At 43.0% G+C, this 12,168-nt stretch overlaps 1 protein-coding gene across 2 annotated transcripts; it reads right to left on the bottom strand.

The window, feature by feature from the left end:
- Positions 1 to 599: 599 nt before the first annotated feature.
- Positions 600 to 12,026, bottom strand: ube2r2 (ubiquitin-conjugating enzyme E2R 2). Of its 2 annotated transcripts, XM_030420021.1 has the most exons (6): positions 11,423 to 12,026; positions 10,913 to 11,102; positions 8,107 to 8,193; positions 7,939 to 8,036; positions 6,235 to 6,369; positions 600 to 6,136 (listed from the first exon to the last, which is right to left on the bottom strand). In XM_030420021.1, exons 2-6 carry the CDS (start codon positions 11,087 to 11,089, stop codon positions 5,851 to 5,853), a joined length of 783 nt encoding a protein of 260 aa, XP_030275881.1. In that variant the 5' UTR covers positions 11,090 to 11,102; positions 11,423 to 12,026; the 3' UTR covers positions 600 to 5,850. The 2 variants fall into 2 exon arrangements, with proteins under 2 accessions (XP_030275881.1, XP_030275882.1); XM_030420022.1 differs by lacking the exon at positions 11,423 to 12,026 and having other exon boundaries at positions 10,913 to 11,121.
- Positions 12,027 to 12,168: the final 142 nt, after the last annotated feature.

Genomic DNA, 12,168 nt, shown 5'->3' with positions numbered 1-12,168 from the left:
TCCTCTAAATTCAATTCTAAACACCCAGGGGGGCAATTAATGATGAATTAATGAATTGAGCAGTCCCTAAGGAAACAAACCACTCTGTAGTCTGGTGGTACAGAACAGCACTGAAACAAACTTTACTTTGTTTCACCATCATCATACTACAGTTATTGACCACATCGCAATGCATCCTGCAAACAGCTGCTATTAGAGACCAGAGATTTGGCCAGCCGTCAAATTTGTACTCAAAAACAAAAAGGGGGCAGCATATCACAAAAGTTACCACTAACTGCTGCTAGACGGCTCAGCTAGCCGTGCATGAAGTGGTCTGGACTAAGAGCACCAGCAGAGAGTTAGTGTTTACACTACTAGCACAGGAGTGTACGACTTGGAAGAGCCAGGGCTAACTGGTTAGTATGCTAACTTCAGTAGATGTCTCTGCAACACAATGCAACGCATCATAACCTCAAAATTGTAATTTGTCGACATTCTGTCGATAATTTGCGTTGGTACTTTTATATAAAAAAAACATTTTCGAATAAAATTCTTAAATATTGCACCTTTTGAGATATGTTTTTGCTTTCAGAACAAATGCACACGCTAACAGATGGAAATCCTTGTAGAATCTTTAATGTTCAAACTGACAAAAACTGTAAATAAACTAATTCTGGGTTTGATGCCGGCAACAAGTGCGGTAAGGAGAATTGGCGTTGCAACCTTTTTTGGAATCAAGTTCGTATGCTTGATTATATAAAACTATGGGGTAGGTTTTCATGTTATTTGACTGAGCCAACAATTTAAGCTAACAAATCTAAAAGGATCTACTATTATTCCATGTAGTAGTGAGCGGGGGGCAATGGCAAAATAAGGTGAAAACCTTTCAGCAGGCTTCGATGACATACTGTTTTATTTTGAATGATTTTCCAACTTAACCACAATAACTGTATGCCTCCATTTGCATATCACCCCTTAACTTTACTCCAAAAATCCCAGCTTGCTGTGTTGTCTGTTTTCCATGTCAATGCGGGCTTAGCAACAGATATCAAAGCTATACTGCAAACAAACCCAACAATGTAACTTTTTTTCTATTTTCTTTCACAATAGAAACTTTATGAGTGACATTTGCATCCTCACAAGCACAAAAAAAAAATGATGATGAGGGAAAAAAATAAGATAAAACCAAAGAAGAAAAACAACGAGGACAGCATTAACATCAATAGGTGTGAACACATTGTGGTGGTGTCGTGGAGACACGCGCAAGTCGGTCCATTGAGTGTGCGTCAGCACACTTCAGAAAATACACGTTCGTGCACACACACATGCTCGCACACACACGCCTGCGCACACACAGATTAAATGAACTAAATGATTTCATTCAGTCTTTCTTGTATGTCATAGTGTGTACGGAGCAACGCCTCAACAGCTCAGACTGCAGACCTTTTCAGTGAGTCATTTCTTAGGTTGAGTTGGGGAATTATCGTCATCCCTCAAAGATTAGAACTGTTGCTCTCTTCCCTCAAAAGGCCCGCTTAGCTTTTTCTCCACTTGCCCTGATTATAAAAACAAGGCATACATTTCAGTAAAAAGGAGGAGGGCTTGAAGATCAAACGGCTCTAAACTGATCATTGGATTTCTATCAAATGGGCTAAACTATGCCGAGACTTTACGCTAACGATTTAAACGAATTTGGAGGCAAAAACTGTTTGACATCCAGAGAAACACGCTTATTTGCATTCCTGCCAAGAGTTAGATGACAAGATTGATCCCACTATAATGTGTGTCCGTTAAATAAGAAGCCAATGCCAGCAGTTAGTCAGCCTATCTTAGCCCAAAGACTGGAGAGAGAAGAAAAAAGTGTCCAGCATCTTGCTAAAACCACTACCTCTCCTTTTACATTTCATTTTTAATCAGCGGATTAAACAAACAAACATTTCAATTCATGAGCTTTAAAGCCTTAAGATGAAGCCTGGCTGGTGCTTTGAACCTGTTCCAGCCGAGATGAGCTAACTAGCTGCTGTCTGTAGCTTCATATTAAAAGAATGTGAGACAAGTTTTGGAAAATGCACTTGTCTGCTTTCTGCCAGAGTTGGATGAGAAGATGCCACACACATTCCTGTCCATTAACAGTGAAGCTATGGCCACTAGCTCCACGACTAACTGAGCTTGCTAGCTCCTGGCAGCTACAGTTAGCAGCAGTGGTCGGTTACTCTGGTGATATGCTGCCCCCCATTTGTTTGGAGTGACCCTGCTTTGACAATGTATTGCATCCTTAAGAAGTGCTGGTTGGCGTTTCTTTTTTACCACTAGACAGGGCGCGGCTGGCTCTTCTCCTGTTTCCAGTCTTTTTGCAAAGCTTAGCTAACAGGCTATTGGCGGTAGATTCATATGTAAAAGTTCGAGGTATCAATCTTCTCATCTTCTCGATCTAATTCTGCCAGAAAAAATATTTTTTGCCACATTTATAAGTCAAACTATTCCTACTATACATGAGATGTGTAACTACAATTTCACTTCTTCTCTATATTGTGATGGGTGGGCAAAAAAAATATTTAAAAAGAAAAGTTCAGAATCTCTGGCATCTATCCACTTCCTGTTGTGCCTTGATATCAAATCCATTAACGATCCGGTTCAGGAGTTGATTTCACCCTCGACTTTTTTTTCTTCGACCAAATTCATTCTGTGAGCCTCCAAAGCACTGGGCCAGAAGGAAATGTTTCACTCCTTTGGCTTCACATTAAAATCCAAAAGGTATCTCTCATGAGTTCATTCAAAGAGCGTTAAATCCACCACATGCGTCCATTTCTCCGTAGTCTTTAAAACGAACGGTTGTGGGGCTGTACTTGGTTTCCTTGGCATAAAATCCATCCGTTTGAATCAGAGGTTTGCGCCGTGCTCTGTTGCGCTGAAAAGGGCAACAGGTTCATACCCACAGCCATAAAACACAGCTCACAATGTGCGGTTTACTTGACGTCGCACAAGTTGTAGTCACATTAGGCTGTTCTGTGTGTTCAAAAGTTTAATACTCAGAGGGCGTTTTGTTGTTTTGAATCAGTCAGATCCTCAGCCAGTCCGGGCCTCCCAGGCAGCACTGGAACGCCATGCAAACACACCGAACATTTTCTCAACTGGGCAAAGTCCGAAAAGGTCATCCGGGAAAACTCACTTGTGTGACAGAAGTCTGCACTGGTTCCACAGAGACAGGAACAAGAAAACCCTGACATTGTAGTCAATAGATGAATGGTGAATGTCAATACATGCCGCACACATACACGCACGCAAACACACGCACACAAATAACAGGCAATCAGGGTCATATTCATTCAAATGCAAGTGTGTCGCTAAGCTGCATGTTGATTCCGTCCCTGTCCATAAACAGACACTGTATGTGGTGTAGCACAGTAATAACGTCCAATTTTCACCAAGTTGCATTTAAGCTTAAGTTGGAGTCATGGCGCAAGAGTGTAACATTTTCACATCAATGGCAACATAATGTGAGCATCGCCTCGAGGAGAAAAGTCCTGACAGGTGTGTTTTTTGAATTTCTTTTTTCAGTTTGACTCTAGCCTACCAAGATGAACTTAAAGGACCCTAATCGGGATCAACAGCAACACTCTGTCACGTGTAAACACGCAGGCGGTGGGATTGGAGAGCTTCAGTTCACTCTCTGCCCTCGAAAAAAAAAAACACCGGGCGATGCAGAAAGTAAGAAAAAGGAGGTGCAGGTGAGGAGCAGTTTTGTGTTATGTTTCTCTTTGACTGGTTTTTCTCTCTCACTGAAAGTCCATTGAGGCCCTGAGGTTTAAGAGGCAGAGAGAGGCGAAGGAGGCGACATGAGAAAAGGTCTCAACCTTGTTCACCCCCCGACCTAATGACGTCGCTTTGAGGGATTCATGAGGGAGCAGTTGTGAAGGACACCACTACTCGCGGTGGGTCCACGGCAGAGCCTGTTTTTGCAAGTTCAAGTTGATTGCATCAAAGTCGAAAGAGACAGGCGCGAGAGGGACAGAGATATTCCGGGACACACGGATGGACAGTGATGGGGCAGGCTGGCCAGCTCATCGACTGCTTAATGAGCCAAACAAGCAAAGTGTCCGTTAGCCATTAGACTGTCTGAGCCATCCCAGGAATTACAAGGGAAAAGTTAGGGAGAACAGAATGTCAAACAGCTAAATGAAAGATTAACAAATAAAAAAAAAAAAAAACAGCAACAAGTAAAGACACGTTGTGGGTAGAGCCGATCTTTGAACACATACAATCTGACGTGGACTAGCCAGACGAAAGGCTGGCCAGCTACAGAGGGGTTCAAGAGACCACCACAAGGACAGCTTGTTTTCATCATTTATCAAAAACTAAGACAATCTGTTGACTTTGGGGAAAGTTTTCAAATATGGAAGTATTTAGAACTGACTTCATTTTTATCTTTGGGAAATGCCTGTATGTAAGTGAAAGACTGGTCTATGTGACGGGAAGCTTTTCTGAAATGCTTGTCTCATCGCGTGCGCAGTATAATTCACATATCAACACGTTTATGCTCCTGCACAATGTGAGATATTATGGTCCATTAAAAGGTCCAATTTGTAAGATAGTTGGGATTTAGACAAATTGGACATTTAATTACCAACTAGCTGTCACTGGACTATGATTAAATGGTTGGAATCAGGGACCAGACAGACATAAAAGATGGCACCATGGTATAAACACCAACGTCTTGATAAGACTGAACAGCGTCTGCATCCAAGATGCAAGCCGACTCAACAAGGACGGCCCTACTCCAGCTGACGAAACTTGAATTTAAAGACCAACAGACTCTCGCAGTTACCAAACCTCTTTTTAAATGGTTTAGCACGGGCTGCACAATGCTGACATTTCACCGTTAAAAGACTTGTTCTTCGCAAAAAGCGTCATGGTTGCAGCCAAGCACCGGACAGTCCCGAATGTGTGGTTGCATGACAGTGTATTACAACAAGCTAGAGTTAACCACAATGAGGGCAGTATTTATTTGCGGGGATGTTGTGCCTCGTCTGGAGTCAGTAACTTGCGCATGATTTCTCACACACTGACCCATGGAGTAATACCACTGAATTTAAAAGCCTGATGTGGAGAATTTAGAGGGATCCGCTGGCAGAAATGGAATACAATATTCATAATTGTGTTTTCATTTTTGCTTTACCTCCTGGTACTAAGAATTGGTGTGTTTTCGCTCCCTTAGAATGACCCTTTAATATCGACAAAGGGAGCAGGTTCTCTTCTACAGAGTCCGTCGTGTTGCACCACCCGGTTCCTACGGTAGACCAGAAGTGACAAACCAAACACTTGCTCTGGAGAGGGCCTTCAGTGTGTTTCACAAACGAGGGGTGTTTCGTTTCATGCGATCTGCGACCTCACGGCTAAATGCCACTAGATCCTAACCTCTGGTCCTTTACATCACTGTCGATGATGATGGATCCTAAACCTCCACATCAGGGACATTTAAAAAAAAAAAGTGAACTTTAATATAACATGACAAACACTCTCACACTGTGCTGGATTCATTTCAATTCTCAAACTCTGCCAGAACGTCTGACGCCTAACAGAGTGCAAGCTGTAATTAAGGCAAATGGTGGAAACACCAAATTCTGACTTAGAGTGAAACAGTACCAACAAACCTTTGCTAAAAACCTATGTAAAAGCATCTGACGACTATCATTTGACCAATGGTTTGTATTAGTTTAATAAATGATGAAACGGTTTTTGGCAGTAGACCTTTGACCCCACTGTATGGGCAAACACACACGCACGCACACAAACAGAAAATCGTAACGAAACACATAAAAGAAGGAGGGAGGAGGAGGGTGGGTTGGCAGGGAGGGGTTGTCCTCCAGATCATCACGAGTCTTCGTTGCCAGAGTCGTCCTGGTTGTCGTAACGCCTGGTGGACGTCCCGCCGTCCTCGACTGAGCTCATCCCCCCGGCTTCGCCTACAGACTCCATCTCACTCTCGTCCTCCTCCTCGTCCTCCTCCTCCATGTCGTCGTCGTAGAGGTCGTCGTAGAGGAGGTCTGAACTGCTGTCCTGCGAGGGAACCCTGGTCTGGACACAGTACTCCGCCAACGTGGTCGGCACCTTGACACCATCGCGCTCCGCCTCCGCTGCTGTTGACATCACCTGCTTCCTGTGGGCCGAGACAGTCAGCATGTGACGTGGTCTGACCGGCAATAGAGTTGACATATGTCCACACATGACTGAAACACTTCTTACGGAGATTATTACCTGATAATCTCTGCATACTCCTTGTCCTTGCCTTTGCTGTCCCTCCATTTGCGAAACATGACAGACGCGTCCACATTGGCCGGGGAGAAGGTGTTCGGCTCATTGAGCAGAGAGATCACACTGAGCAGTATAGTCCTGATGATGGAGGGGACAGCACACGAGCAGACAGGAAATGAGGACAGTCAAAAATCAGATCAAGTCAGTGTATTAAAAAAAAGAAGATGAGGAAATTCTGCACAGGCTTTTTGAAGCTGTAATAAGCTTCATCCCAGCTCAGACAGAGGCGTTACCTCACCTCTTTCCTCTTGTGGCTCAATTACATTGCTGCATCCAATCTGCTCAGGTTCTCAAAGACAGACTCAGCACTTTACCACGAGTCCTCAACAAAACGAGTCTTGCTGACGTGTTCATTTTAAAAGGAATTCTGAAAGCTGCCCCGCAGTACTGTCTTGTTCTTCAGGTGAACAAAGGAACACTAAAGCTGAAAATGTTAATTCACACCGGTCTCAATTTGCTGTTACACTTGATTTACGCTGTATGTATATTACATGAAGTTCCATGTTTTCTTTTTGTGGATGGGCATGGCAAGTCCTCCAACTCTTTTTTCTTTCTTTCTTTTTTTTTTTTTTTTTTTTTTAATTTATTCCAGGCATTTTTGAAAGCAGAGAATACAGAAGAATTGAAATAGAATTGATACGGTGTGTGTGTTGTCTGTTCCTGGTTTTAAAGGCGACATTACAGTAAATCGATGTCATTTTCTAATCTAACCAGACTGTTGTACTTGTTCTGATACTTGCCTTCGCCCACTTGGTCATTATAACCACATTACTGATGTTTATTTATCAGAAGTGACATTGTGATAATATAAAAATGCACCATTAGCCATCCCTGCAATATTGTTGCAATATTGATTTCGGTCAAAAGTATCATTATACTTGATTTCATCCAACTCTTAGCATTTATGGAGGGCTTTTGAGGAGATTTTTAAATATCTTGATATATATATCAAGTATCCCAATGCTAGAGTATCCCAATATTATTTTATAGCTGTATCGCCCAGTACTACCAAATGCTTGGCATTATCATCCTATATTCTACATTCAAAAACACAAATTTAATAGGGCAAGATATTTCAAAATCAGTCTGTTGTACAAATAATCCAGCAGACGTGTGTTGTAGAATGGATTTAAATGCATACAGAAGGCTGCGTGGCATTGGTCAGTGGTTCTCACACCCATCTGATAATATTTTTAATTAGGAAGTTGTATTACTGAAAGTCTTTGACACCCATGCCCAAACAGTCATAACTTCTGTTATTGTGTTACTTAGAGATGGAATTATTATTATTTACCCATCTATTCACTTTTCAACAACACCAGCTGTATTGGTCATGTCACTGTTTGCATCATCATAGTCATCAACATACTTTGCCACCTCTACTTGTTGTAAACCGATGTTATGTGTATAACATAATGTGTATACATACTGTAATATTTGATTTTTTATATTTGATTTGTATCTTTTCATCTCTATATCTTATTACTATTTTCGTTTTCTTTTATTTTCTCTAAATCTCTGGAGGGCCTAAAGTGCATTTCACTGCACATTGTATTGTATGCTCTGTGTATGTGACAAATAAAGACCCCCCTCCCAGGAACCCCTGGGGATCCCTGGATCCCACTTTGTGAACCAGGCAGAGATTACCTGACGTTCTGGGTGGGGTTCCATCTTTCAGACGGCAGTTCCCCGCTCTGAGGGTCGTCCACAGGAGGGTGCAGGATGGAGATGCACACATCTCCGTTCTGGAAAGAGAGCAAAATAGACCATATAACATGTGCACACATATAAAATGGCTAACACAAAATGTTTTACCTCGTAGATGTTGGGGTGCCACATCTTGGTGAGGAAGCGGAAGGTGGGCGGGGAGTACGGGTAGTCAACTGGGAACTTGATGTGAGCCTGGGAGAACAAACAGAAGCTGACAGTCAACACATGTTTTACAGACAGCCGAGCTAGACTTCCGTTGAGACCTGCCGGGGACACCTCTAGGGAGATGTGAGAAGTGATGTTTGGTGAAATGACAGGAAATATGGAAAATACACACTTTTTATATCCAAATAAGCTAAAAACACATACGTTTGAAATACATCTTTTCTCTGGAATGACAAATTCAGTTCTGCTTTCATGCTTTCTTCAACAACAAATCACAAACATTTTGCAGGTGACACAAGTTGCAATTAACGTAATTTAAAATCTAATTGAAGAAATAAATAAATAAAACTTGATAAATTTGATATGTCCAGACTTGAAGTTATAAGACAAATTGGACTCTGTTCTCTGTTCACATCCGACTTAAAAGATGCATAAAAAAATGAGATTTCTCTCGACTGACTCTTCTAACTGCACAAGTTGACTCAAAGCAAGAATTCAACCACAAAGCAGCTTCCTGTATAAATAAATAAATAGATTAAAAAATTATTGAATATCATCATATTCAACCATGTGACAATCACACTGGAAAGCAGTTACATCTATGTTTCAATACGGCTGCAGATTAGGTGACTTAAGAGCTGGTGTTTCCGGTTCTGTCTTTTCTTCCCAAAAGTATTGTGCAATTATCAACATCAGAGGCCTGGGTGTGTGTAACTCCACCCCAGCTCTCACCAGACTGCTGCCACTCTGATAGGACTATCATTGCTCCACGACTAGTCGCTACAGTGGCGCAGCTTCGAGACGTTAAAAACACAGATGTCACAACGCACTGGCACAAGTTTCAGGGCTTGCTATCAGTTACCATACTGACATGCAGGCGCATACCAAAACATCTTCCCCCCAGTCACAAATGCATGACTGTGGAGCCATGCAGGGTTCAGCAGCGGAAACAAAATTACATGCAGTTATACTAGTCAGTCTCTGCCACTGGCCTTTCATTAAATGCAGATCAATCAAACAGTCAAGGCATTCCTCTTCTTAGTACGCTAGGCTCAACAAGCCAGCATTGTAATTCATGATAATTACATTTACAATGTGTTGATGTAATTCTGTGGGTGTCACAGTGGGTCAGGGGTAAGCAATATTTGCCTCAATGCAAGAAGAGTAGGCTCCATGTCGCTAAACAGAAACAGGAAACTCCAGCTACAGTACCTATTGTCTATCTGACTGTTCTGATTGGAGGATCTCTCCCCGGTTGCTCTGAGGTCTCTCCCCTTTTTTTTTTGTGTGCACCTTTTTCTTACCCACCTGCAGGGTCTAAGAATAGAGGGTGTAACATAACGTGTTTTACACATCGTGAAAACCCTCTGAAACAAACGCGTGGATCAAGGCTATATAAACAACACTGATTTGACAGGACAATAGATAACACAAGAACGTCACCGCGTAGCCAAAGCATAACACAATCAATGCTGGTCAGCTGTGAGAGTAGACTACAGCAGCGCCTGCTCTGCCCTGTGTTGTTCTGGCATTCCTAGGAGGCTACAGCATCATCTGCATTGCCCCAACTTGAATGCAGGCACTTACTGCCGTCGCATTTTCGGGATGTTTCACTGAATAAGTAACATGAAAGAAAAAAGGAAGATGAGTCTCATCATGCCCTTCTCTCTTGCTCTTTCTGTGTGCTGAGGTGCCATTTATATCGGTCTCACGGCTAAAAATAGCCATCTGAGGCACAACCAACATAGATAGAGCTGGGGGGGGGGCAGACAAGGAGAGTGGAGGGACAGGGGGAAAGACTACAAATTAGAGAAGTGTAAATGGCTGCCTGAAGACCCTTCAGAACTGACCAGTAGAAGTGAGCCACCTTATTGGTGAATTATAGTTTTTAAAAGTGCAACAATCTAAAAATAACAATACTTTACTTGGTCCGACACTTAGGGTTCAAACACAGCCCCTGTCGGTTTACTAGCAGTCTGTTTTCCAAGTTGCAGCAATCTCCTGTATGTCCTCCATAGATACTGTGGAGCCCCAACAATCCGTCCATTAATCGATCAGTCGATCAACACAAACTGTATTGCCAGCTTTTTTGACGATTGGTTGATCCTTTCAGTCATTTTTAAAGCTAAAATGTCAAAGATTCGCTGGCTGTCTTTGTCACTCGGTTGGACAAACAAAAGGTTTTTAAAGACGTAACTTTTGGCTCAGTGAAAGTGCAAACAGCATGTTTCACAATTGTTTGACCATTATGCTGCTGCAAGCGTTGTCGTCATTTTAGCTAACTTCCTGTCTGTTTTGCAGTTAGCGTTCCCCTCCCTCCTCTCTACGTCATTATATGAACCGGCAGTGGAAGTCGCCAGACATAACAGCAAACAGGAGGATCCTGCTCTCTAAAGGAGCCGGGGATACCAGAAAATGTATTTTGTCTTTTACTACGTGAGCAGGGGGAGGAGAGACATGGGTTACTGACCAAACACTCCACGACAGTGATTACTGTTGGAATAGAGAGCTATTCAACACTTATTTTAAGAAGAAAGTCATGCTTACAGCAGCTTTAATTGATAATTGATATTGAATTGATTAATCGGAAAGATAACATGCCAAGGAGCACAGCCGCACTGTATGCATTTATATACAGAGCGCAAAATAAGCTTCATGAATGTGCCTGAACACGGTGCAAAGTTGTGACTACTCTGAATCCATTATCCCCTGCCCCCTTTTTTTCTAATTGAAAGTTGCGTCCCACCTTGAAGTAGCCTCCCTCATACAGGGTGTTGGGGGGCCCGAAGATGGCCACTTCCCAGTTGTAGAGGTCAGACTCCTCCACCAGAGTGATGCGGAAGCCCTCCACCGGCTGCTCCTGCAGAGACTTCAGCTCCATCATCAGGGCCTTCTGGGAACTAGGGGTTGCCTGGTGGGCCATGTTGATCCCACTTCTGACACCAGCCAGGGAGGGGTTATGGCAAGATTGGAAAGAAAAACGATTCTGCTTACATTCAACATGTCTTACATGTCATGGTTACTGTTGGCAGTAGCAGCAAACAACTACAGTGTGTTAGCTCTGTTTGTGTTGACACTAGTCTGTGTGGAACACGCTAGAAGAGACATCAAACCTGGACAGATAACAGTCTGACCGCCACATAAACAATTCAAACACAAACAGGATATGTGGCCTTCCAAGCTAGCTTAGTTCAGTGCCTCAGTTCGCAGGCCCCTTATGGAAGAAGAAGCAAAGTTAATAAAAAAAAGTGTTTACCTCTCTCCTTGCACTGTAATGTGTATTCGTGTCGTTACAGCTGAGAACTGGATGGTAAAGTCATTGGTTGTCCATGCTAGGCTGGCTAAGTCTTGACAAAGAGACAGTGACAGGAGCAGTGGATTCTCTGCTAAAGCCTATGGCTGGTCCTCGTGTTGTGTTTCCGAAATTCTTTGTGTGCCAGTGTTGACAGTTGACATGGAGCTAGTATCAGTGTAAGTCACGGTCTCCTGTGGATCATTCTTGGGCGCAAAAGAGGAAACTCGTTCTCCCTGACATCTCTCCGTGCTGCTGGTTCGGTTCGGACTGGCGCTCAGCTGATCCCTGCTTGTTTATGTTTGTTTATCTGCTCTCTGGCAGTCTCAACTTCTCCACACGTCAGCTAAACCCCTACCGAGCAACTTCGTTCAAACGGAGCAGCTCTCCTGCTCCCTGCCGTCCCCTCCGGCACGGTGGCAGTGTGCGTGGAGGATGAATTCGAGCCTACGGTCGCAAAAAGGACAGTAAGTGAGAGGTTTACACTCGCGAATAACAGTGGATTTCATCGATTTTTATTTTCCTCCCATCGGTGCTTCCGGCTATCATTGCGCGTGTCTGCAGAACGTAGAGCACGTACGGGTGAGAACGTGACGTGCGCGCTCTCGATGCTGAGCAAAAAATAAAATAATTTCAATAAAAATGAATGAAACGATGAAAGCATTCACAAATATGTACATACTAAACATTTAGACATTTTAATTCTCACT

The sequence above is a fragment of the Sparus aurata genome, chromosome 6 (genome assembly GCF_900880675.1).
Source record: "Sparus aurata chromosome 6, fSpaAur1.1, whole genome shotgun sequence".
Taxonomy (NCBI): Eukaryota; Metazoa; Chordata; class Actinopteri; order Spariformes; family Sparidae; genus Sparus; species Sparus aurata.
The sequence above is the reverse complement of the archived record's forward strand: the minus strand, read 5'-3'. Positions and strand labels throughout refer to the sequence as shown.

What these genes read in the sequence shown, in the direction of transcription:
- ube2r2 (XM_030420021.1), bottom strand. Translation starts at nt 11,089, where the DNA reads ATGGCCCACCAGGCAACCCCTAGTTCCCAGAAGGCCCTGATGATGGAG. An exon ending in ATGAGGGAGGCTACTTCAAG is followed by an intron (nt 8,194 to 10,912) that starts GTGGGACGCAAC and finishes TTGTTCTCCCAG; the next exon opens with GCTCACATCAAGTTCCCAGT. An exon ending in AACCCCACCCAGAACGTCAG is followed by an intron (nt 6,370 to 7,938) that starts GTAATCTCTGCC and finishes CTCCATCATCAG; the next exon opens with GACTATACTGCTCAGTGTGA.